Below are 25101 nucleotides of genomic sequence, written 5' to 3'. Positions count from 1 at the left end.
GCACGGCAAGCGCTTCGTTACCGCGTTTTCGCGTTGTAGTTTTCTCGCGTCGTCGCGTTTTCGCGGAACTTTTGGACTTTTCATATAAAATCCCAATTTCATTTATTGTCACGAGTCTCTACTTCCGATGCCAACTAACTGGGATGTTTCGAGTTTGCACACGTTGCTATGCAACGTACACTCTTGCTTCGTGCTTCGTCAAGTGATTCGGCCCGAATTAGTTAGAACTCGATCGATTGCTCGGAATGGTCGTCAATGGGTCCCTTCTCTTTGCTCGTCTACAGCCACACGCACTGTGTGTGTTAACCCTGTCGAGGAGTCGAGTGAATTCCCCTAGGCACGATTTTCGCTCGGTAAAAGGGGTTGCCTCCCCATTTTCTAAATTGCTGAATGTTAGCATTTAAAAAATGTGGGTATCCTCTTCTTTTGCCGTCTACTAGCCTGGTGTAGCATATAGCAACCGAGAGATGCGAGAGGCATAATATGTCCGGGCGGAGCACCTGAAATCGTGCTTAGCGGGTCCAGGTTCGATACGAGATAGGATAATTATGCGCGAAAAAGAGCTTGTGAGGTGAACTTCATTTTCCTCTATTTCCGTCAATCGTTTCGTCTTCTTTCCGGTTTGGGCTTAATCCTTGCTCGTTGTATCGTTGCATTCCCGACCTGTTGACTCGAAGCTGAGTCTCGTAAGTGAAATGGGATTTTCGCTCGTACCGAAACCGGGAGTGCCGTTCAAAGTATATACATATTAAGTATATACATCGCGCGATCAAATAGAAAATTTTTTATCGTACCGAAATAGTGCGGGAGTGCCGTTCAGTATCGCGCGTAAAATAGCGAAAATAGCGATATAAAAATATCGCTCGTGAATGCGGGAGTGCGTTAAGTATCGCGCGTCTAAGACTGAGAGGAGGAGGAGGCCTAGGAGAGGCATCAGGCTCCGACAGAGCAACCTTCTGGTAAGCAATTTATTTATTTGTAATTTGTAATTGTATTATATATTAAATATTAAATATATTTATTATAATTTAAATTAAACAATTAATCGCAACAATTAATTTGATGTTTTTATTTATATTTAAATAAGAGAGAATTAAAGAAAAAGATTTTTAAATTAAAGCTATAATCTTGTAAAGGTGTAAGCTTTTATAAAGTTATAAGAGAATTATTAGTAATGTTTTTTAAAATTTATGGAATTATTTTATTAATCTGCTATTATTATATGCATCGAATATAAAATTCAATGTATACAATAATTTTTGAAATATTAATTATTTTGAACGCTGCTACATTAGAATCTTCTTTTGTATGTTATAGATCGATGCAACAACCCTGATGATCTGAGAGGAGGAGCAGGCCTGGGAGAGGCATCCTGCACCGGCGGAACAACCTGATGGTGAATATTATTATTTATATATTAATTGTTATAAATCGTTAACTTGTTATAAACGAACAATAATTCGATCTTATTATTTAAATGAATTAAAGAGAAAGATTTTTATAAAAGTCATATAAAATTTTCTATTTAAAAAACAGTCAAAAATTTATAAAATTTTTCCATACGTGTTTATCTGCTTATTATTTTACACATCGGATATAAAATTCCGCGCGATAAAAATTTTTAAAAATATTAATTGCATTTTGTGAGCATTATTATAAATGAATTTTATATTTGTATGTTACAGACAACTAGCTTCGATAACAACAACTCCGCTGTTGCGCATCAGTGTCGGTGAGTGAAAAATACTTTCATTTAACTTTAAAGTAACGGATTTGTAGAAATTGCAGATGTAGATGTAGATGTAGATTGTAGATTGTAGATAAATCCGTTGCCTTAAAATGGATGAGCTAGGATTAAATTAAATAAATTAAATTAAATAATTAAATTAAATAAATTAAATAAAATAATTAAATTATATTAATTAAATTAAATTAAATAATTTAACAAGTTCTTTCGAACTTATGCTTTGCATCTATTGCGAAAATATATTGAAATATTAATTAAAAAAAAGAAGTGATCAAGAAAAGATTTTTTTGTAAAGATTTTGTCTAATTTATTAAATAAAGGACACGCATTAACAATTATCAATTTTATCAATTTTTGATGCTAATTTATTCTTATAATTTATTCTTATAATTTCTTATAATACGCACTTATCTTCTAATTGCTCATGGCTTATCCATCGTAAAATTTGTTTGTAGATATTGTTTTTAAACTTTACTTTAACTTAATATAAAGCCAAATGATTAATTAATTAAATAATTTGGAATATGATAAATACACATATTAATTTTATATTTTATTATAAAATATAATTTATAGAAATTTGTAGTAATTTGGCTTTATTTCAGTTAAAATAAAGTTATATTCAATATTTAACGAACGATCGTGAAATCGAACGATCGTTACTAAATGAGCGTAAATATTTCACGCTCTTTTGCCGGTAATTATCCGGCAAAAGGAGGAGTAATTATTTTCTTCTTCGATCTCTGATTAGAGATCGAGAAAGAAAGTGGCCAGGATCAACGAAAGGTAGGTTCAACTGGCCTGAAGAGTACGGTTAGGGCACGCGGTTAGGGCACGTGACTAAAATATATACATGATTAGGTAAGGTGATGATTAGAGATAGGTTCCTCAAATCTCGAATAATTTTAGTTAATCAGGAAGTTGGGTTGTTAAGGCTATTAAGTAAAATCATTAGAATTCTTCTATTAATATTAGGGTTGTTAGGGCTCTTAAGATCATTAGAATTCTGTAATAGTAGGATTGTTAGAGCTATTAAAATTATTAGAATCCTTTAATAGTAGGGTTGTTAGGGCTATTAAGAAAGATTCATTCTTTCTTTTAATATTCCAATAATCCTAGGGGTAAATTAAAATTATTTTAATTAAGTTGAATTTATTTTTAAAAACGTTGTGAAAATAAATATAACATGTTTGAAAAATAAAAATGTATTAAAAGTGAAATTTAAATTATCAAAATTATCTTCAGAAATATTAAAGAAATTGCATAATTATTAACGTTTAAGAAATCTTAACATGTTATATTTTATTTTAAAACCTAAAAATATATGTGTATTAAGGGGGGAAGACCCTCCAGACAACAGGTTTCTCAATAATTTTTTACAAAAAACTGAGAGTATTTATTACATTGAATGAAATTACATATTGACATTGATGTTCAAATGTATACACACAAATTTTTTTATAAGAAAAAAAAACAAAATGGCGGCGCTACAGCTGCTCAAACTTGGCTCCTTCAATTTGCGCTGTGGAATGCCCAGCCCCTTGTAGTCAACTGAAATCAACCAATCAAAAGTTTTTCATTAAAATAAGTTATTTCGCTTTGTATGTACCTATTTTTAACGAAAAAAAAAAAAATGAAAATTTGAACACAAAAAGAAAAAAATTAAATTGTTAAAAACAATATTTTTAGTAATAATTATTACTAAAAATATTGTTTTTAACAATTTGTTTATAAAAAAAAGAGTGTAATTTTTTTCTTTTTGTGTTCAAATTTTCATTTTTTTTTTTCGTTAAAAATAGGTACATACAAAGCGAAATAACTTATTTTAATGAAAAACTTTTGATTGGTTGATTTCAGTTGACTACAAGGGGCTGGGCATTCCACAGCGCAAATTGAAGGAGCCAAGTTTGAGCAGCTGTAGCGCCGCCATTTTGTTTTTTTTTCTTATAAAAAAATTTGTGTGTATACATTTGAACATCAATGTCAATATGTAATTTCATTCAATGTAATAAATACTCTCAGTTTTTTGTAAAAAATTATTGAAAAACCTGTTGTCTGGAGGGTCTTCCCCCCTTAAATCAAATATAATATTTAATCCAAATGTTAATGCTATCAATATCAAATTATTAGAACGATGTTATTAAATATTTGAATAAATCGAATATTATTATTTGATATTGATAGCATCATAAATTTGTAAATTGTAAATTGTAAATTATAAATAGTTATAATTGTATTTTAATTATAATCTAAGATTGATATTTTAATTGTAAAATACAATACCATTATGACTATAATTATATTATATGAAATTGTATTTACGATTGTAAATTCTTATGCAAATTACAGGAAAAATTATCGAAAGTATACGTATAATGATTACATAATAGTAATTAACATAATAGTAATTCATTAAATTAAAGTATTTGTTTCTGTAGTATATATTTTTGGAATATTCATAGAAGAGTAACTGTTTGTATTTTCATGTCAAAGAGTCATTAATAAATTCGGAAAATTTTTATATAGAATGTAAAAATTCGATGCTAAATTAATGATTAAATATAAGCATTATAAAATTTGACGGACACCTTCGTTATAGAATCGCGAGTCAATTATTATAAATTTAATGATATGCTTTCCGTTAGCTTTATTTACTTATTTATGAATTCCATATCGCGCGGAACTGAATATTCTTAAAATAAATTATTAAATTATGATTGCGAAAATACCGTGTTCTTTCCGCGTTCTCTTCGCGTCTTTATACAAGATTATCATTTTAACGAAAGAATTTTATCGCTGTCCCTCTCGTTAGATAATATTCCTAAATGTTGCTAATTAAATATAAAGAAATGTCGAATAAGAGAGTGAAGATTCGATGTGATAAGTCAACGATTAAATATTAGCTTCACAAAATTTAACGATCGCCTTCGATATTATAGAATCGCGAGTTAATTATTATGAATTTAATAATTTGTTTTTTCAGTTATATTTGTATTTACGAATTTTTTTTTTCGTATCGGAAAATATTCATAAATAAACTAAGAAATTACGGTTGCGAAAACACCGTGTTTTTCCCTCGTTCTTTTCGCATTCTTAGACGAAATTGCCATTTTAATAAAGGATCTTATCGCTGTCCCTTTCGTGAAATAATTCGTGAAATAATTCGTGAAATATTCGTGAAATATTCCTGAATATTGCGCTAATTAAATAAAAGAAATATGGAATAAGAGTATGAAGATTCGATGTGTTAAGTCAACGATTAAATATTAGCTTCATAAAATTAAACGATCACCTTCGATATTATAGAATCGCGAGTTAATTATTATGAATTTAATAATTTGTTTCTTCGGTTATATTTGTGTATTTACGAATTTCGTATCGGAAGATATTAATAAATAAATTAATAAATTATGGTTGCGAAAACACTATGTTTTTTCCGCGTTCTTAGATGAGATTGTCGTTTTAATAAAAGAGTTATCGTTGTTCCTTCCGTTAAATAAACGTTAATAAAAGTTGCGTGGCTCGTACCGCCGAGGAGTCGAAACGATTTTCATCATGGATTATTTCTCACCGGTTCTTGTGAGATCCATTCGCGATGTCTAGTGCCCTGTTAAAAATTGGGAATTTTTATTGTAAGGTTGGAACTAATCCCAGGTTTTCCTGGCAATTTCCGAAAGCAATGATTTTGGTAGTAGTTCAACGACGATACGCTTCTTTAACGTCGAATTAATTTAAATAATAGTATATATATATAATCGCAATCATTAGATTTCGCTTCGATTACTCAAAAACACAAATTAGATATATCATTATATTATTTTATTTTGTACAATCATGAAAACGGATGTGATATTTTTTAATAATCAAAATTTTATGGACGGTAAGATTAAAAAATTTCTTTTATTTTCATTGATAAATCTAATATTAAGATTAAACCTAAAAATAACAGAATCAATTTAGAAATATTCTAGAAATATTTTTTCTACATTAAGATTTATTGAATCGTTTGGAAAACAAGATAAACATTAATTTAATTATATCGGCTAAATAGTATCGACTGGACTCAGTAAGGCATCTTCCATGTTCTTTCTTAATGCTATAATATTTTTCAGACAAAATTTGAAATTTGGTCTAGCAGCCGCTGCACTCCAGCAACGTAGCATCAACTGGTACAACGTTGAAGGACAGTTAAGAGTCATCGGCAACCTGCCTCCAGCACGTACATAATTTATCACTTCTTCATCAGTCTTGCCAATATAAGGTTGCTCACCCAACGATGTAATTTCCCACATTAATACTCCAAATGACCAAACATCGCTTTGAGAAGTAAATATTCCAATTATCAAAGATTCGGATGCCATCCAGCGAATAGGAAACACACCTTCTCCTTTCTAAAACATGATTAAAACAAAAATTTAATTTTCTGATTCAAGTTGTTCGTTTTTAGAATGTGTGCAAAATAAAAAACGTTCATTTATCTCTTGCTTTATATAAATAAAAACTACTTATATTCTATATTACTTAAAGAAACAATGCACGATACTATTATGATAAAAAAATGGAAAGTATTTTCAAAAGAATTCATTTTTTAATCATTAACTTTTTTTAATAATTGTATTTACCACGCGATAATAATCATCCTTGTAGATATCTCTAGCCAGTCCAAAATCTCCAATTTTGATGACACGATTCTCGCGATTTCTCGAAGATACTAAACAATTGCGACACGCTAGATCTCTATGTACGAAACGCAACTCTTCCAAGTAGCAACAACCTCGCGCAACATCTTCGCACATGGCGAGCAAATCCTGCAAACGCAGAGCATACGAATCTGACGCTTGCAAATTTCGGCAATCTCTCAAATATTTTAACAGGTCACCAGTTTCCATCAATTCCAACACTAGTAACGGAGAATCTCCATCTAAACAAACAGCCAACAATCTTAATATATGTTTGTGTTGAAAATGATTCATAAGCTTGGCTTCCTTTAAAAATTTCTTTTTCTCAAGGGAAGAAGCATCTTTTCGAAGCATTTTTATTGCAACGGATATCTCTGTGCCCGATTTTTCTAAGTTTTTCACATTTCCTTGAAATACCTGCGAAATATTTCACACAAATTTACATGCGTACTTCATTAGAAAATGTATAGTTTAATGTCAAGTAATATTATACTTTACTTTATATTAAATAATTCAACGAAAAATGTATAATAAAGTGCATGTTTGTTGTCTCATCTAAATTTTATATTACTTATAATCTATTATAAAAATTAATGTAATTTATATCTTTATTAGAAGATGCATATCTGTTTTGTTGATCCAGAAATTAATTTGAAACATTGCTTGAAAAAATTAATTTTTACCTTTCCGAATGCGCCGCTACCAAGAAGTTTTGTAAATGTAATTTGTTTACGTGCGACTTTAGTTATCGCACATTCATCCGGGTTATAATGTAGCATAGGACTGTAAATCGTATTGAATTGAGTGTTTCGGCAAGGTACTTCATGTAGAATCGCCAATTCTACATCGGTCATTGTTGAAGACAAAAATTGTTCATTATTACCTCTGCGTTGACGATACACTGTTATAAAATTTTGATTTAATTATGTAACAATATGTGTTATAAAATTTACTGTTTTTTAGTAAATTAATTCGTTTAGTTTTATATAAGTAAATTACTATTTTCAGAAAATTTTTAGATATATCAGATATATATGTATAATCTATAATTCAAGTCGATACCTAAATCAAATATACTTACAACGATAAAAGTAGACGCAGATTATAGTAACTATAACGATAAAACTTAACGTCAATAATAAGTAATATTTTTTCGCTATTATTTCAGGAGTGCTCCGAATATCTATATGAAGCAAAAATATAATGTTAATATCTTCGTGTGTGTATGTTTTTACAAATTTATTTTTACTTATAACCTTATTGCAAAAATTTAATTTTTTTAAATTTTAGGCCTATTCATATCTAAAAAAATTAGCACATAATATTATAATATCTATACAGCACAGAATGTTACAACTACTTTGCAACAATATTGCAATATTACAAATTGCAATGAACAAAATATGAATTAGATATTATAGCAACATGATATTTATATTTTGAAAACATTGTAAAACTATAACACTCTTTAATTTATCTATGAAAATAATGTAATAATATATTTTTTTATATTTGTATATATATGCGATGAATTTTACTTTTTTGCAGAAATCAAATGAAATGATGACACAGAAATAATATCAGTCGAGTAAATTTAATTCTAAGCTAAAGATAAGCATTGCTATTTTTTTATTAAAATATAGATAACATTTTATATCAATGTTACAATATATTTTATGATATATTTTCACTTCATGTACGATATTAATCTTCAAAGATAATATATCTTTTTATTATATTAAGTATATAGATACTATTATATCTATCACTATATTTTTCTTAACATTTTTATGTATTTTTACATGCAAATATATATAATTATTTTTACATGCAAATATATATAATTATAACGGATCTTTAAAATTTTTAAGTAAAAATATAATTAGTAATGTTTAATTAGTTCTACAACTATAATGTGTGTATATATATATATATATATATATATATATATATATATATATATATACCCCATTATAAGAGTATAAAAAACATTTAAAATAAAAAAAGTGATTTGTTAGTAAGAGTTTAAAGTAATTTTGTATAAAAATATAACATTTTATGTTATATGATTATGTTTAAATATAATTTCGCAATATATTATCTTAGATATGATTATCATAGATATTGCAAACTTCTATTTATATCAAGCTTTTTAATTTAATCAAATGTTTCCAAGATATTCATCCATCAAAAACAAAAATATGGTTGCAATAACATTGCACTCTTTCCAATATATTACATTGTAATATTGCTACAATATTTCATTGCGAAAAGCGACAGCTTAACTTCATCACAATCTTATAACAATAATTCAGTAGAGTTTCGCAATCGATTTGCAATATTGCAATGTTTCAATGAAATTATTCTTCAATATGTCTGCAATCTTATTGTGCTGTATGGGTATTTTCATTTACTTACCACGTTTGCTACCATGTGTTGAAAAAATAAATCTTTCATCAGCCGGCCATATAAAATTTTCCTCATATTCGAGGTATCTCAATATCAAGCGAAACTTGTATAAAGTTCCCGATTGTAAATTTTGGACATGGTATATTACTTCATTGTTATCATTCATTTCAATATAATTCATTGTTTGCCACTTTTCTGCTGCAATATCTTTGTACTCTAGTGTAGGAGAGTGCAGCAGATTAATGTTTGAGATCCATGAAATGTTCATGCTATTTATGTTGACGCCGCTCGAAGTAATATTGTTTGGTTCTGAGTATATGTGAGTGATCTTGCTTAAACTCTCGTTGTACAAATCGCTGAAATTAATTGGATACACACGCACGTATATCAAGTAATTTTGTACTATTAGTGACAAGTTAATCTTTGTGAAAAATCTGCCGTCTGCCATACGTTTCGGCACATTGATTAATTGTTTGCTCTTTCGTTGCGTGCCGTTCACTAATGTAACTGACTTCCAATGCACTTCGTAGGTCACGGCCGCGCAGTTCAATTTCTTGGGTGGCATCCAATGAACTACTGCTATAGTAGGCGTCAAAGTTAGAACACTTATGTTTTCTGGTGCATTAAGCTTGCCCGAATTAGTTTTTATTGGTATCACATTCGAATCGAATGGATTTATTGATAATTGATCAAAGTAAAAATTGCTTAAAGTAAACTTCAATTTGTACTCTGTAAATGGTGTTAAGTTCTGAATCACATAATATCGCTGGCACGTCTGCACATTGAATTTCTCAGACTTGTTGAGGTTGTTGTCTAAACAATGGCTTACAGAGATAGTATATACAGTAGTTGGTAAATTATATTTTTTGCATCCACTCTTTACAACCGGCTCCGGAAGATTTACAATGATGCTGTTTGCCGTTGCATTCACATTCTCAAAATTATAAACTTTTTCGTCAGGTGTCAGACATCTCATTGGAGGATATGGTTGTAAAGATTTATCAAAAGCATGAATTCTACTAAAAACATCTGAGCTTATTATCTTTTGAACATATTCGGCTGCATTTACGCGCTTGAGACTTATATATTTATTTTTCAAATCGTATATATATTTAGAATTATAATACAATTTAATAAATGCTAAAATGTAAATGTTTGTTTTCGTCTTGTCAATCTTCATAGATTGGAATCGGATGTTACCACTGTATTCCTCTTGAAAAATCATTTTGCACATAGAAACGTTAATGTCTGTCACAAATATGTCATCAGTATTGAACCAGTAAATTAACGGTTCCTCATTATTCATGTTATCAATTATCATATCTATATTAAAAGAATTTACATAATGAAATGAACAAATGAATGCATTTATCCGAACAATTTGCTCGATTTTTCCATCGAGATGATATTTCATTATATTATGTTCATTATATACTGTATTCGTCCAATTGTATGATACGTAATATAAAGTTCTAAAAAATATGTAATTATTTTACTCATTATAAAACATTATTTTAACAAAAACAGAAATTTATATGCAGTGAAAATTCGAAATTCTTACAATTATATAAAAACTTATTATCTTTTTAACTTATGATCTTAATTATAAAACCACGTAAAATTATAGGAAAATTACAAATATGCATAAATCTTTAATGGAAAATTATTTTTTCAGGTGAACGGTAGTAAACGTACCCTATAGACGGTGATACATATAAACGGTCATAATGATTTTTTGATTTGAAAATCTCATCAAATTCAATTATGCCATTTTCCCACATTGTTAAATCGAACTTTACAATATAAGTGTAGTCTGAGTTGTGATAGGTCATATATAGATTCCTTGCTACCCAGTCAATGCAAAGATTATGTAGATAATGATCTAAGCTAGCCATTTTTGTGATATTATTTTCATTAATCTTTAATGTTATTAGGTCTTTTCCGACCATCCCATAAATTCTATGTTCTTGTATCGAATAAACGGCATATCGTACAAATCTGAAAAAAAGGAGCTATATTCTATTACTGATCCGAAAAAAGGAACTATAATTGTATAGTAAAAAATTATAGTTGAGATTTCTAATTTTATAGTTATTACTACTATAATGTTGATAATAATAAACTTGAGCATAATAATAATAATAACTTTAATTTTATAGTTAGTGTTAAAAATAATTTATAATAATTATAACTATTTATTTTATCAATATACGTACTTTGACATTACGAAATTAGTAATGCCTAAATCCACGTCCAATATTTCCATACCTTTTCTCGATGAGAGTAATAATTTAGGTATTGGATTTTCATGTGTAGTCGACACGTTGATTAAATCCGTGTAAGGACCAGCAACAATTTTAGGCGCAATTAAATGCGCACGTACTCGAAAATAATATGTCGTGTTAGATATTAGATTGTGCACCGTGTGCTCCAATTTTGTAGTTGTGATATTTTTATCGTCACAGATTTGAATCTCTTTTAAGTCCTCGATGAAAAAACATTGCAATGTATACCCTTGTATTATTTCATCGGTAAATTTAGGTTGGTTCCATCTGTGAAAAAATAAAATTTTAGTCATTTTATATTTAACAAAATTACAACAGAATTAATATTTTGATATATTTATGTCGGGGTGTACTACCCTAGTATTATTTCATCGGTAAATTTAGGTTGGTTCCATCTGTGAAAAAATAAAATTTTAACCATTTTATATTTAACAAAATTACAACAGAATGAATATTTTGATATATTTATGTCGGGATGTACTTCCGAAAACCGATTACTTCCGATTTGAATGAAATTTTGTAGAAAGCTTCCTTTTAGCTTAAAATACAAGCCTGTAAAAGGAATTTTGGTGACTGCTACAAAAAAGTCATTTTTTTAAAAGCGAGGTTCCACATGGGTTTGTAACTTTCCATGCGAAGCGATGGGGACGGGGTGGGTGCGGGAGGGGGGCCGAAGGCCCCCTTGCATCCCCCCGTGTGTGTGTGTGTGTGTGTATTTGGCTTGTTGCGCGACCTTGTTTACATTTGTTACGATTTGTTTACATTTTTTGCTAGCCGTTACTCGTGGTCTACGTTTCGATTTGTGCTGAGTACGTATGTATCGTTCAAAAAAGTAACGTTAACTAGTAAGCTAATAAAGCTTTGTTCAGTATTTTTTTGTGTATATATTCTAATCTTATCTATTATTATATATATTTCCCTTATTATTATATTTTTCATCATTTTCTTTAAAAAAATGACTTTTTTGTAGGAGTCGCCAAAATTCCTTTTACAGGCTTGTATTTAAAGCTAAAAAGAAGCTTTTTACAAAATTTCATTCAAATCGGAGGTAATCGGTTTTCGGAAGTTTATCCTTTATGTCGTTGAATTTAAGAAAAAGAGAGAAAAATGAAAGAATACAAACTGAGAATTTAGATTCCTTACCTCAATGTCACAAAAATGTCGTTTACTTTTTCTGTAAATTGACTGTCGAATTGTACAAATGCTCTGAGAGATGTTGGCTTGCTCAAACTGCTTTCTAGAGATTTCAAGATCGTACATATTAACATAATTATATATAAGATTAAGTGGATTCTCTCAGTAAATCAAAAAAATACAATTTAATGTGAAAATAAAGGAAAGAGAAAAAATAAATGTAAACTACAAAATATGGAAATTAGCACAGTATTGACCTTTAAAAAAATAATATAAGAATTTCATTTAAGATTTAGAAATGTAATCGTTAATTCATGGCAAAAACGAATAAATAACTTTTAATAAAATGACAAGTACTTTTCGAAAAATTCCTATAGCTTAAGAAATCAGAAGTATAATATTTGCGATTGCTTTGAAACAAAGTAGGAAATTAATAAAATTGACTTTACCTTAAATCATAACAATTTTTACAATGTACAATGTTATAATTATATTATGCTTTTCTATTTGTTTTTTGGACGGGATAGAATTTATATTCTTCTCACTATTGGAAGATATTTTTAGATTTGATTTCTACTTTCTTTTGAATTTAAATTATATTTACACTTTTTCGTCATAGATTTTGTTATTAATGTTTTATGCATTTTTTCGCAACTTACCGATAGATTCTGGGATGATAGAAATATTTTCAAGTGTAACTTCATCGACTTCTCGCTCATTTCTCACAGTACTATCAGAATGACTCCGGTCAGATTTGAAATTTAGTATATGATGATCACTTTTCTCGGACATTAAAACATCCTTCATAAAGTATAACATACGAAAAGAATTAAGTGAATATCATTGAATCGGTTGTTTCTGGTGCTTTTAATGTTAAATTATAATATTAAACGAAAAATTGCCATTCGTTCTTTGTTTGCTTAATAATACCGGTTTGATATATACCATTCCTAAATGATATATATGTGATGTAGTTTTATTCATATCGTAAATCTATTATTTATTTATTTTTTTAAAGACATCTTGTATATCAAACATAACTCATGTCAAAAATAAAATCAATCAATAGGTTAACGAGAGTCAATGAGGATTCATAACAGCTTTTAGCAAGTAGTACAAGCGAAAGTGTAGCTCTTTGCAATTATTAAAACAATTTTATCTAACGATTTGATTCTTTCTCACGATAGGTTATTTAACTCTTCTCAATTTTACCTCATTACCTCATTACCTCAATTGTAACTCATATTTCTTTTCAAAAATTTGCCGATATTACTAAAGTTTTAATAACGTTTGTACTTAGGGGTATAATCCTTCGGTATAAAAGTGATAGTTACCTTTGTGTGTGTCAGTACTAAACCTTTCAATAAAACACATAAAATTGTTCCAAACATAATTTGCATTTTTCGTAAACGTTTGCACTCAATCAGTTTCCGTTGAATCCTCAGTTAATTGTTTTTCTCACCCTACTAATTCTGATGTGTTAATCGAATTGATATTAATTCATATATATACATATATTTTCGATAAATTCTTTAAAACTCAGTTTTAAAAAATCGCAAGTTATTATCTTCTAATATTATGCTTTCAGATTTCTTTTTATGGTCGCAATCACAATATATATCTTAAGATTAAATTAGGGAATTCTTAGTAAATAAATAATTTCTATTTTTTTTAGGAGAACAAATGACAATGCAAAATGATACAAAATGATCATTTGATTGTATAGCGAAGAGAGGAATATAATTATTATCAGCTTTCCTTTTTCATTAATATTATAGTAGAAAAACGTTGATAAAAAGATAACCACAATCAAATTACAAACTATCAAAGAAGTTATAGAATTATAGATCTTGTAACATTTTCAGCCATATTCAAGCACACGCAGCTTGTAATCGAATTCACTTCAATATTTGCTATATATTTTATTAAATATGTAATTATGACAATTCGTTCGTACGATTGTGTTACTACAAACAATTGTGTTACTACGTTTGTTTTTCAAAATCAACTATTTGTACACAATTTTTTGTGATATTCATATGATGCAGTTTGAGTCAAATGATAAGTAACGCGGTGTGTTTGGCTAGCGATCACAATACTAACTGACTTCGAATGATCAATCTGATCATGTGTTGCCATGACGTCTTATTAGCTGCATTCCGTTTGTAATTTATTTTTCTCCACGGAGATACTCGCGTTATTTCAAAAAGAATTAAAATCTTTAAAAACTGTTTGACAAAAAAGTTATATATGTATAAAACAAAAATAGTTCTATATATAAATAAAAATAATTATATGTATATATAATTGTTTAATGAATTTTATTAAACTTTTTATATTAATTTATTTCTGAGTATCTTCTCTTTGACATAAGAGGCACGTTTACTATATAAGAAGATATTCTGATTATAAGAAAAGTAATAATGGATTTAAAAAAGTGATTTATACGTTTTCTGTGATATTCATATAATGCAGTTTGAATCAATACGTAGCGTTTTTAGTATAAATCTAGTAGTTCTAGTATAAATAAATACAAATTTCCAATAGCAAATAAATAACTAAAATAACTAAAATAATGGTACGAGTTATTTTTATCGTTATTTGCATCGAATAATATAATAACGTATATAACTTTACTTAATATTAACTTAACATAATATATTTAATATAATATATAATATAATATAATATAAAAAACTTATAATATTAATTACTTTATTATTTTAATTATACTATTGTAATTTTATATTCGACAATTTTTATATGCACCAGTGTGCATTAGTGTACCCAATCAAATTCTCTCTTTCTCCCGCTATAAATCAATTACTTTTTCCAAAAAAGTGATAAATACTTTAATTACGTGAAATATAATTGAAAATAATTTTGTAATGCTCCGGTCTCCTTTTGTGACTTATTCAGTCCATTCATATATTAAATGATATACAACATTTTTATTTTCAAACATATTTTTATATTATTAAAGAAACATTCTGCTAAGAATAATTAAGAATAATTCTGTGTGTTAAGAATAACTAAGAATAATTAAACAAGTATTTATATAATGGTCTCTTTTTAAATTCATGCATAATAATAGACGTATTTTCAAATATTTTATAAATTTATAAAAATTTATTCCCTCCACAGCAATGATATATGTATGTACAAAGATTTATATGTACAGTTTGAAATAGGAGAAAGCTCCAAAACATAATATAAAAGAAGCTTGAAAAGAAAATTACAATTGTGTGTTAACATTTATGAATTTACAAAATAGTTAATATTACATTAAAAAGTGTGCAGATCTTATATAAAATACAAAAATACACATGTTGAATATCTAATAAGTATCGTAGGAAAGCAAACATTCAAGTATTAGTACATGCATATCCATCTATAATTTTTTCTTCATTAACTAACAATAAGTTATTTATATCAGTTAGATAATACATATAACAATAATATTTATTGAATTCAATATATCATCTCTTCTACGTCACTTCTTAGAACTATAATATTTTCGAGATAAAATTTGAAGATTGATTTAATTTCCGCTGCATTGCAACAAGACAGCATTGATATCAAATGGACAGTTAACCTTTAATTATCAATTGTCAATAGATGACGTAACACAACGTTTTATGACACGTGGCTGTCGTCAATAAATAATTTAAGATATGATATGATGCCCGAGGTAGCACATATTCGTTTTATATATGTTTCTTACACGTATCCAATATTTTTTAATCGTAAAACATTAATAAGAAACGTTTCTATAAAAACGTTTTTAAAACCATAGTTAAGGAAACATATTTTTCACGTTTCTAATATAGACAAAATAAAAACTAATTTTTATTAATCATATTATATATACATATATACATACATATACATATACATACATACATATAAATATATAGGGGAGACTGGGGACAAAAGTAACATTTTTTGTATTATAGGTCACTAATTAATTATCGTTAGAGATATAAAAAAAAAGATTATATGTTAAAAAACTCCATTTATTGCTCTATTATTATACCTATATTTCAATCTCAAATGATAGATATTTAAAGAGCTACTATAGTTTTTCGTAATTTATGATTATTGCTTCGATATGTACAATGCTTTAAGAGACAAAATCATATGTGTGCATGTGCGTACATACGTGTGATATGTATATGTATGTGTATACGTACGTATGAAAGTTAAATTTATTAAAGTATAGTGCGGAATAGTGTAACAAGGAAGAGAAGTGACACGTTAAGCAGTCAGGTTACTTGTTTAAAAACACAGATTTTAAGAAATAAATAAGAGTAAAAAATAAAAGTATAGTGCAGAACAAGGAAGAAAAGTAGTGTGTAATAACGTACCAAGGAAGAGAAGTGACATATTAAAAGTTATTATCAAGCGACGCAGTAGCGTCGCGACGCCGAGTGCATTTATTAGTAAAAACACAGATTTGTGACACTTAACGACAACCAAGTGGACTGTGATTCATCAATCAAAAGGTAAATATTGTGAAATTTTTCTCATTTCTGTTTAGATTAGACATAATATATTTTGACATATTATATTAATAAAGAGAATAGACAGTTATCATTTTGTGGAATATAATTATGTAATTTATAATTATATATATATATATATATATATATATATATATATATATATATATATACAGGGTGTCCCTGAGCATGTGCTCACGCACTTGTGAGGAGGTAGAGCGCAGTAAATTAAATAAAGAAATGGTGATATTTTCAACTTTTGATTCCGACCGGAAATACGCCATCCGGATCGGAAGTTGAATTTTTTTAGGGGAATATGGTACTTTTTATTACAGATTCGAATTGTACGTGAAAAAATAAGAAACTTTTGTATCAAACGTTTTTTCTGAAAGTGCCTCTGTCAATCTTAAAATTGACCTTGAAAGTAACTATGATGAACTTTCAATAATTAATATTTCTATTATTATTACAAAAATCGTTACATGGAATAGGATTTCTTTATTTAATTTACTGCGCTCTACCTCCTCACAAGTGCGTGAGCACATGCTCAGGGACACCCTGTATAATAACTATATTTGTGTCTACGCAGGCAAATGTAATAAATGTCTATGTAACTATAATTATGGTTGCGCAGTCAAATATGAAAATTTCTACACATTTCTACACACACACACACACACACACACACACACACACACACACACACACACACACACACACACATATATATATATATATATATATATATATATATATATATATATATAATTATCATTATACATGTAGAGAATATTTCTGCATAACTATATTTGTGTCTACGCAAATGTCTATGTAATTATAAATGTCTATGTAATTATAATTATGGTTGCGCAGTCAAATATGTAAATTTCTACACACACACACATACATATGTATATATATGTATATAATTATGTACTATAGAACTATAGAGTTATAGATATACATACTTATATATAATTATGTACATAGATAATCTTTTTCTGCGTAACCATAACTTGTATGAATAGATTACTTGTAGGAATAAGGTTTAGATGTTGCATGGAAATAGGAAAAGAGTAACATCATATTTGTAAAACTGGAAATATATTTTAAGTTGTGGGAGGATGGACTATATATGATGATGCTGCCTTATAAAATAATATTTATTACGATACGCAACAAACTTATATCAAACTTTTATGGTAATTATATTATTATTATTTACTTATTACATACATCTGTTTAAGTTTTCGAATTTTTAACTTCTTTTTTTTCTCTTATAGACCTAGTAATGGCTAAATTTCAATTTTGTTTAAGATCTAATACAATGACAGAATTGCAACATGTCTTATCGTTCAATTACATCTGAACTTCTAAAAACTTTCTTTGATTCTTCATACGTGAAACAAAATTTTATTTTATAATAAAGAATAATGCAATTATAAAAAAAATATCCCTAAAAATAATTTATCTCAAAAAATATATGTAAATTTTACAAAAAGATGTGAAATCCCTTCAAAAAAAACCTTACAAAGGTAAAAAAAATACGCCAAGTACATAAAAAATATTCTACCTTGTATGCAACAAAACGTTTATAAAAAAATATCCCTAAAAATAATTTATAATAAAAATTTTCTCTCAAAAAATATATATTTTTCCTAAAAAAAATTCAAAACTAAATATAAAATCAATCATTAATTAGCCAAGTACATTGAAGCAATTGATAGGGATTTGTAATTTGAAATATTTGTCACAAATTCAATCTTGCATTTATGTATTAGATTCTCGACAAAATGAAAATGATTTTCAAAATAAGTTCAATACTTTGTATGATATATAAAAATACATTATTATGTATGATCCAAATAATTATTTGTACAATATATGAAATAGCATTAATATATTGCGGATTTTATATTGCAGATTATAAATAGTAAGTCATAAAACTATTTAACACTTACTGCAATAACATCGATTGCATTAATCGCCAATTTTGAATTTAAAAGAGAAAAACTAATCGACTTATTTTAAGATCATAAGTTTTACTATGTAGACCTGGAACTAAAGGATTTAAGAAGTTACATACAAAAATTTGACCCGAGTCGTATTATAATTTACACATTTTTATTATTAGGAAATATTTAATTTTGAAATTAATCATAAGCTTTACCAAGTAAATTTGGAACTAAAAAAATTAAGACCAAAACGACTTACAAAAACTTGGCGTGCTCGGGTCATATTATAATTCACATATTTCTATAATTGAAATTAATTACAGGTATATAATTCGCAAACTTTGTAAAATTATATGTATTATAATGTGACCCGAGCACGCCAAGTTTTCATAACTTACTTCGATTTAAAGACTGTGCGATTTAAAACTTGCGTAAAACTTTTTTTTTAAATTATATACATTATATAAAAAGTGTTTTAAGAATTAAAAGAATCCTAATTCTCATTAAATATTTTAAAAATCAATTTTCTCTGAATAAATATGAAATGCGTTTTAATTTCTTAGGAAGAATTTGTGTATAATATTTCTACTGTATAAAATTGATATTTCACGGCAAATATTATATCAAATTTACAAATTGCTCTTAAGTACTTGGCTAATAGTAATTATTGATTTCATATTTAGTTTTGATATTTTATTTTTTAATATTTTTTTATGAAAATTATTTGTTGAGGTTTTATTTTTTAGAAAAATGATTTTTTGAGGGAAAATTACTGTAAAAAATTATTTTTAAGGAATTTTTTTATTAAAGATGCATACAAAGTAAAATATTTTTTATGTACTTGGCGTATTTTTTTTACCTTTGTAAGGTTTTTTTAGAGGGATATATAATATGTCAAAATATATTATGTTTAAACAGGAATGAGAAAAATTTTACCACAATATTTACCTTTTGATTGATGAATATTACAAAATTCACAGTCCACTTGATTGTCGTTAAGTGTCACAAATTTGTGTTTTTATATAATACTAATAAATGTACTTGGCGTCGCGACGCTACTGTATCGCTTGATATCAGTAAAATATATATTGATGCTATCAGGATATGGTTATTATTATTCTAATTTATAGATATTTTTTACTTTTGTTTTTTAAGAATTGTACTAAAGCTTAAATTAAGTCCGATTAATTTTAATTATCCTTAAGTGTATTCCATCCTTTGGTGCTAATAGAAATGCTTTAGGATCAATTATGTAGGGTATTTGCGTTTTATCGCAAACTTCAACTTTATAGTTTCGTAGTATCTTTATAAGACCAATCTTTGTCTGATAAACAGCAAAGCGAGCACCTGAAAATAAAAAAGAATTATTATTATGAGAAAAATTTCTCGATGAAAATAATATTACATGTAAAAGCAAAACAAACAGAACTGAAAGAAATGTATTTAAATATACGTATATCACTTTACCAATACAATTTCTTGGTCCATCACCAAAAGGTAGGTAGTGCATCGGATGCCTGGTTTGTATTGCTTCGTTATTAAATCTTTCTGGATCAAAAATATCTGGCTTCGGATAAATATCCGGATCTCGATGAATCGCGAAAATCGGAATCCATACTTTTTGATTTTCCGATATGTCAAGTGTAGTACCATCGAAAGTATAACTTGATGTCGATTGTCGCATAAGAATTGTCGCTGGTGGATATTTTCGTAAAGTTTCTGCATATATTAAAAATAATGTAAGGAAGAATTATTTGAAAATTTGTTTGTGAAATATAAATTATCGAAATGTGTACATATATGTTTTAAAAATTAATTTATTAGCAATAAAACTATTGATATTATAATGCTACTGAAAATTAATAGCAAATTATTAAATTTTTTTCTTTGAATGATGTACCTTTGAAAACTTTATCCAAGTAATTCATTTCTTTTACATTTTCATATGTTAAATTGCTACCGTGCTTAGTGTACTCTTGATCAATTTCCTCACGTAGCTTATCTTGTATTTGTTGATTTAATGCCAATTCGTAAAGCGCATGACTCATAGTCGTCGATGAAGTTTCAAAACCGGCAAGGAAAAATACGAACGCTTGAGCAGCTATCAAGCTTTCGGTCATCTCTGGAATACGATATTTTTTCACAATTAATTTTAATTCTTCGAATATTACATCGAATATTACAAATTATGAATAATCTACTATTAGGCTACAATTAACGTATAATATTAATATATAATGCAATTAATCTATAAATTTATACAGGGTGTCCGATTCCTGAGTGACCAAACGAAAAGTAGTGGTAGATTGGATCAAATTGAGAAGAAAAGTTCTCTACTATTTTGCAAAATTCGCAATAATTATTAAGAAATAAGCAAAAATGTTTCGGCGCATGAGAAGCGGTAGATCGCTCGCAGTGTCCGATTAATGAGTGATCAAACGAAAAGTGGTGGTAGATTGGGTCAAACTGGAAAGACAAGTCCTCTACCATTTTGCAAAATTCGCAATAATGATTAAGTTATAGGCAAAAATGTCTCAGCGCATGAGAAGCGATCTGTCTACCGCTTCTTATACTCTGAGACATTTTTGCCTATAACTTAATAATTATTGCGAATTTTGCAATATGGTAGAGGAATTTTCTTTTCAGTTTGACCCAATCTATCACCACTTTTCGTTTGATCACTTAATAATCACACACTATAAGCGGTTTACCGCTTCTCATGTACCGAGACATTTTTGCTTATTTTTTAATAATTATTGCGAATTTTGCAAAATGGTAGAGGACTTTTCTTCTCAGTTTGACCCAATCTACTACTACTTTTCGTTTGGTCACTCAGGAATCGGACACCCTGTATATACAAAAACTCATAAACATTGTCAAAAATTTAAAAAATTATCATTTTAAAAATTTCTTGTATCACACAAAATTTTCATAAAAGTATACAGTCGTTACTTACTGATATCACCCACTTTATCTGGATTCTTTTTTAACTCCCGCAGCAGATCAATGAAATCATGCCTAATGACATTATTTGTTTCTCTGTAATTCATGGTTTCTATGACAACACGTGTGAAAAATTGGTTGACCTCCGATTTTGGTAGGATATAACTGAGCATTTCGTAGAGCCATGGAAGGGCTTGTCTTATTCTCATCCGTAGAATATTTTTCCAGGTTGGCGTGAAGACCATTCTTCCCATCCTACGAAATTCGCTGTCTTCGTCTGACAGAGCATTCATTTCGATGCCGAATGCACAAGTACCGATTACATCGGTCGTATATTTTGCCGTTACCTCGCGGCATTCTATAGGCTCGTTTTTGCTCACCAATTTCTCAATATATTGTTCAAGATGATCGGCGCATTCCGATATTAAAGAGAACATTTCTTTTAGCTTACCAGATGTAAAAACGGGCGACAACTTTATCCTTAAAGGTCGCCATCTTTTAGGCTCTAAAGCGAGAAGATGTTGCGACAGTGGATCAGCCTACGATATAATAAAAAACAATTATAGTCGAATAAATTTACCAATTTCATTAAATTATAATAATTGAATTATATAAATTATAATAAATTATAATAATAAAAAACTCAAGGCTATTTAAAATTAATATAATCTTTTCAATAATTTTGATTTTTGGAAAATATCGTATGTGTGAAGTTATCACGTTTATATATAATTCGAATATTATAATAAAATTTAAATTATTTACATACTTTTTCACTGACAAGAGGAAATCCTCTGTCGGCAAACTTGGAAAAATCTTTGATAAGAATATCCTTAATTAAATCTGGATCTTTTACAATCAGAATAGGTGTTTTTCTTGTGAATATTCCAATCATGGATTCATTTTTATACTCATTGTATATTTCCATTAAATAATCTCCTGCGAACTTTTTATTAAGCATAACGTCTTTAAAATTACCAAAAACTGGTATCGGTTTTGGACCGCGAATGCCACGTGACTTCCAAAAGTCGTAGGTCGATGTAAAATAATAATAAGCAGCGAGAAATATAGCCGCAATACCGCATAGTATTTCAAAAGGTCCCATTGTTCTGCAATTGCCAATCAATTATTTCGAGCAATGTTTGCTAAAAAAGAAAAAATAATTAATATTTCATCATAAAAACTCATTGTTTAATCCATTTCAACAAATCCAAAATTTAATAAAAAGGTTTGATAAGCATTAAATGCATATTTAACAAAGTATAAATTTATTGTAACTAATTTTTTAATCAGGTTTTATCGATATCGAAATAATCGATAGGTCGCTTATAGATATGTGTAAATAATTTATAAATTGTAAGAATTTGTAACAATTTGTAATTTTGTAAATTGTTAAGAAGAGAATGATGCAGTTTCGTAAAATGTAACGCATTCAAATTATGACATGCAAATTATCTTTCATTTAAAATTTATTAATGTAATTTAAAGATAAGCAATAATAAGTAAAATTTTATTTTATGCTTTTATAAATACATAATCTTAATTAAAATTCTTCGATTATCTTACCTTAATACTTTTATGTACAAAATAATGAGAGGAATCAATTGGTGTAAAGAAAAAACATAGTTGTTTTTAAGAAAAAATATGTAATTTGCAATTAACAGTTACATATTTTTTTTTTAAAACAACTATGTTTTTTCTTTACACCAATTGATTCCTCTCATTATTTTGTACATAAAAGTATTAAGGTAAGATAATCGAAAAATGAATATTTTACTAGATATTTTATGGTTTATGTAAAATTAAGAAATGATTCCAAGTTTCATAACTCGGAAAGTACTTAATGAAAACTAACTTAATTATAGTGTTTTGGAAAGCTCTTGAGATAAGCTACAAGAATATGCAAAAGCATATAGGGTGTCCCATTTAAAAAGTTGGAGGTGACCTTCACATAACCTTGACAACGCTATTTGAGGTCATAATAATGTTGCTGTGTAATGCGCCACATAAAACCCTATAACTTTTGTATGAAACATTTTTTTTTAAATGCGTATTTTTCGAAATTAAGGGGTTTCCACACTTTTGGTAAACCCTATATCAATATACTATATCATAAAATCGCGAAGGAATGCTGTCGAGCGTTTACAATTAGTAGCAAAATGGAGATAAAATTAGCAAGAGCGTAAATGACATAGGTAGAAGAGTTGCTAAGATAATGAACTATACACTCTATATAAAGTTTCGCATTAAACCATGTGTTTCAATATTGTGCTTCCAAAATAATAATTCGCATACTGCTACAATCGTATTAACGCGACGATAATAAAATCAGTGATACCGTTTATCACTTCAAAATGTAAACATATCTGACTTACGTCATTGTTATTGTATGTAAATTGTTATTGTATCTAAATTAATGGATGGAGACACATTGCATCACTTTTTCAAATCAATTATCTATTGATAATTCACATTCTTTTCATAGTCAAATGAACGACTTCCGCGAAAAAATCTGTGATTGATTTGAAATACGAGAATTAAGGACGTTCTCTGTCTGTGTGTGTGTGTGTGAGAGAGAGAGAGACATACATTTTGAAATTCTTGAATTCTTTTGAAAATCTTTGAAAATGTTATTATTTATATGATAATCGAAATATTTCGTTATACGCGATTCAGAAGACATATGATAGATAATATCCAAATAAATGATAAATGATAAATATGACGTACTTGAAGGCGATAACGTAATGGACGATTACAGCAATTGACACATCCGGAGCTATCTCAGCCGATCAACTTGTCACGAAGTGATTGGAAATGATACTGGCTGTCGTGGTCTAAGTTGGATCAAATTATAAAGCGTACGCGCCACCATAAAAGATGTGCGAGTAAGGAGGTGAGTCACGATGAATTGCGGAAATTACATGATGAATATTTATCTCAAATACAGAATGTCGAATACATGACTTCGCATGTTATAATAACGAGAAAATGTAATTGATTAGATAACCTTCCTTAATCATTACACACTATATGCTATTGCATATGTACTCTGCATTTAATAAAATTAACTTATAAAATAATTGTCAGTCATTTTTCGGTCAATAATTATAATTAATTATAATTAATTATCTGACTGTGTGAGACATAAAATATAAAATACATTTTATCAGATATATTGAACTAACAATTAATTTTTTAACCAGATTACACGTGAAGTTTTGTATGGATAAACGATATAAGGAAAAATAGCTCTTTGGAAATAAATGTTAATAAAAACAAATTTTTTAAGAATATAATGAAGTGTAATAAAGTATAGTATTCATGTAGATTACATTGTTATTTGAATTTGTCAACCAAAGTATACATTCGGGGTTGATTATTTTATTTATATTTTACAAACTAAACTATAGTACATTTTTTACACTTTATTACTTTTATTATATG

General features: G+C 27.9%; 2 protein-coding genes and 1 long non-coding RNA gene across 4 annotated transcripts; 1 reads left to right on the top strand and 2 right to left on the bottom strand.

Moving 5' to 3' along the window:
* The first annotated feature begins 726 nt into the window (after positions 1–726).
* Positions 727–1847, top strand: LOC145964735 (uncharacterized). Its single transcript, XR_014436546.1, has 3 exons — positions 727–959; positions 1318–1396; positions 1686–1847. It is a non-coding gene; the product is annotated as an uncharacterized LOC145964735 (long non-coding RNA).
* Positions 1848–5628: 3781 nt separating this feature from the next.
* On the bottom strand, positions 5629–14071 carry LOC145965386 (proto-oncogene tyrosine-protein kinase ROS-like). The gene is made up of 11 exons (XM_083088882.1): positions 13589–14071; positions 12914–13055; positions 12264–12357; positions 11477–11515; positions 11052–11387; positions 10531–10833; positions 8845–10307; positions 7508–7609; positions 7110–7327; positions 6370–6843; positions 5629–6138 (listed from the first exon to the last, which is right to left on the bottom strand). The coding sequence occupies exons 1-11, from the start codon at positions 13652–13654 to the stop codon at positions 5791–5793; spliced, it is 3585 nt and encodes a 1194-aa protein (XP_082945008.1). The 5' UTR covers positions 13655–14071; the 3' UTR covers positions 5629–5790.
* Positions 14072–17901: 3830 nt separating this feature from the next.
* On the bottom strand, positions 17902–24542 carry LOC145965275 (putative cytochrome P450 6a13). 2 transcript variants are annotated; one of them, XM_083088704.1, is made up of 6 exons: positions 24385–24542; positions 22424–22799; positions 21668–22193; positions 20612–20833; positions 20179–20430; positions 17902–20058 (listed from the first exon to the last, which is right to left on the bottom strand). In XM_083088704.1, exons 2-6 carry the CDS (start codon positions 22757–22759, stop codon positions 19886–19888), a joined length of 1509 nt encoding a protein of 502 aa, XP_082944830.1. In that variant the 5' UTR covers positions 22760–22799; positions 24385–24542; the 3' UTR covers positions 17902–19885. The 2 variants fall into 2 exon arrangements, with proteins under 2 accessions (XP_082944830.1, XP_082944832.1); XM_083088706.1 differs by having other exon boundaries at positions 22424–22763; positions 24385–24512.
* Between the last annotated feature and the right edge of the window lie 559 nt (positions 24543–25101).

This window comes from Camponotus vicinus, unplaced genomic scaffold (genome assembly GCF_025532165.1).
Source record: "Camponotus vicinus isolate PSW18456_S1 unplaced genomic scaffold, iyCamVici1.0 SCAF_14, whole genome shotgun sequence".
NCBI classification, from domain to species: Eukaryota; Metazoa; Arthropoda; class Insecta; order Hymenoptera; family Formicidae; genus Camponotus; species Camponotus vicinus.
The sequence above is the reverse complement of the archived record's forward strand: the minus strand, read 5'-3'. Positions and strand labels throughout refer to the sequence as shown.